General features: G+C 58.9%; 1 protein-coding gene across 1 annotated transcript in view; it reads left to right on the top strand.

Moving 5' to 3' along the window:
• Positions 1-2050, top strand: part of BRINP2 (bone morphogenetic protein/retinoic acid inducible neural-specific 2) — a 5656-nt gene extending 3606 nt beyond the window's left edge. The window contains exons 6-8 of the mRNA XM_010191353.1: positions 1-120; positions 332-554; positions 887-2050. The exon at positions 1-120 is cut by the window's left edge and continues 108 nt beyond it. Of these exons, the coding sequence (XP_010189655.1) occupies positions 1-120; positions 332-554; positions 887-2003 (1460 nt within the window). The 3' untranslated portion in view covers positions 2004-2050. The remainder of the gene's footprint in view (positions 121-331; positions 555-886) is intronic.
• The last annotated feature ends 674 nt before the right edge of the window (positions 2051-2724 follow it).

Raw genomic sequence — 2724 nt, 5'->3', positions numbered from 1 at the left:
AGTGCCAGCCCGCCTCCCCCCGCTGCAACTGCCCTGAAGCCGACGTCCAGGCGCTGGAGAGCAGCTTGGCCCAGCTCCGGAGAGCCTGGGAGAGCCACCACGGCCAGTTCGAGGAGTCAGGTGAGGCTGGGGATACCCCACCAAGCATCTCCTGCCCTGCAACCCCTCCTTTGGGAACAGCCCAGGCTGGGCGGTGGGACTCCAGGGCAGGGTCCAGGGTGGTTGTCTCACCGTGAGGACCCAAGAGCCCACGTGGAGGGTGGTTGCCTCCAGCCCTACCTTCACTGCTTGCTCTCCTGGGTCTGCTGACCCCATCTCTCTCCTTCTGCAGAGGAGTTTCAGGCCCTGGTGAAGAGGCTCCCTGGGGACCGCTTCCTGAACAGGACAGCTATCTCCCACTTCTGGGCCATGGACCTGGATGTCCAGCATCGCTACCAGCAGCTGGGCACCAGCCTGAAGCTGCTTTCCAGGAAAACTCACCGACTTATCCGGCGGCTCTTCAACCTCAGCAAACACTGCCACCGGCAACCTCGCTTCAAACTGCCCAAGGAGAGGTAGGGTACCACAGTGTCCGTGTCCCACGCCAGGGACACTGCTCAGAGCCCCGAGCAGGGCTCAGGCCCATGTCTGGAACTGGAGGAGCTTCCTCTTTGCTGGAGGAATGCCCAGGGGTGAGCAGGCAGTGGGGGCAGCCATGCCACCCTGGGACACGGCCTTGAGAGGCTGGGTCCAAGCCTGGTGGTAGTGGGACTTGGTTCATGGAGGGCCACCAGCAGTGCAAAAAAACGAATGCAAGATGGGCAGCTCTTCCATACCTAGGGAAAGTTGGTCACACCCCTAAAGATGCCACATAAGCATCTCTTCTCCCGCATCTCTTCTCCACCAGGTCCCTTCCTTACTGGTGGAGCCGTGCGCAGTCGCTCCTGTACTGCAGCGAGACCACCGTGCCTGGGACCTTCCTGGAGGAAAGCCACAGCTGCACATGTCCCTCCGACCAGCCCTCCTGCCAGGGGTCCGTACCGTGTGCCTTGGGCGAGGGGCCAGCCTGCGCCAGCTGTGCCGAGGACAACAGCACCCGCTGTGGGACCTGCAACCACGGCTACGTGCTCACCCAAGGCTTCTGCCGCCCCGAGGTGGCCGACTCGCTGGAGCACTACCTGGGGTTGGAGACGGACCTGCAGGATTTGGAGCTCAAGTACCTCCTGCAGAAACGGGACAGCCGCATCGAGGTGCACTCCATCTTCATCAGCAATGACATGCGCCTGGGGAGCTGGTTCGACCCCTCCTGGAGGAAACGTATGCTCTTGACCCTGAAGAGCAACAAGTACAAGCCCGGGTTGGTTCATGTGATGTTGGCCCTCTCCCTGCAGATCTGCCTCACCAAGAACAGCACACTGGAGCCTGTCATGGCCATCTATGTCAACCCCTTCGGGGGAAGCCACTCAGAGAGCTGGTTCATGCCCATCAATGAGGGAAGCTTCCCAGACTGGGAAAGGACTAACGTAGATGCCTCTGCCCAGTGCCAAAACTGGACACTCACCTTAGGCAACAAGTGGAAGACCTTCTTCGAAACAGTCCATGTCTACTTGCGGAGCCGCATCAAGTCTCTGGATGACAGCTCCAATGAGACAATCTACTATGAACCCTTGGAGATGGCAGATCCCTCCAAGAACTTGGGCTACATGAAAATCAACAGCTTGCAAGTCTTCGGCTACAGTCTGCCCTTTGAACCGGATGCTATTCGTGACCTGATCCTTCAGCTGGACTACCCCTATACGCAGGGCTCCCAGGACTCGGCCATGCTCCAGCTGCTGGAGATCAGGGACCGGGTGAACAGGCTGTCACCCCCTGGCAAAACCCGCCTCGACCTCTTCACTTGCTTGCTCCGTCACAGGCTCAAGTTGGCCAACAACGAGGTGGTGAGGATCCAGTCCTCCTTGAGGGCCTTTAACGCCAAGCTGCCCAATGCGGTGGAGCAGGAGACAGGCAAGCTGTGCAGCTAACGGCTGGGGCCGCTCAGACCTTGGAGCGAGGAGGCCAGGAGAAAGGATTCCCCAGGAGGGGAAAAATATAACCACCCTAAAAAAATGAAATCAAGGCCTTACCTTAGTGCCAACCACGTGCTTCCATAGTACACTCAGTGACTGGCCAAAGAGATGCAGGGCTTAAGCAGGCGGAGGACACCAGCAGGACTATGGAAGAGTGATGGCTCACACAGGGCAGACTGGCTCCGAGCAAGGGGATGTTGCCAGCACGGCCACCCCACTGGTGGCTGGGTGGATGCACCGGTGGCCAGGAGAATGTGGCTTGGCCAGAGGCAGCTGCTGGTCCCACCGGAGCAGATGGCCACCCTGCCATGAGGATCCTCCAGCAGGGGCCTCCTCAGTGCCCCACCTTTTCTAGTCTTTTTAAGAGAGGTTTCTACTGGCGCCTTCGCTTTCGCATCCCCCACAATCCTTCCTGCAGCCATGCCCTCGCACATGACACGGGAAGGGACCACACCACAGGTCCTCAAGACCCAGCAGCTCTCCCCTGGGCCTCTCCGCGAGCGTCTCGTGCCTGCTGCAATACCGAGGCATCGTCACCCCTTGCGTGGGAAGGACCTGGCACCTGCCCCGTGGGCACTGCCATCACAGACACTGGCAGAGATGCTGCAAGTCCTTACAAAAACAAAAACAGAAAAACAAATCTAAAACAAAAGAAAGAAAGAAAAGGGAAAAAAAA

The sequence above is a fragment of the Mesitornis unicolor genome, unplaced genomic scaffold (genome assembly GCF_000695765.1).
Source record: "Mesitornis unicolor isolate BGI_N332 unplaced genomic scaffold, ASM69576v1 scaffold10559, whole genome shotgun sequence".
In the NCBI taxonomy this organism is placed as follows: domain Eukaryota; kingdom Metazoa; phylum Chordata; class Aves; order Mesitornithiformes; family Mesitornithidae; genus Mesitornis; species Mesitornis unicolor.
The sequence above is the reverse complement of the archived record's forward strand: the minus strand, read 5'-3'. Positions and strand labels throughout refer to the sequence as shown.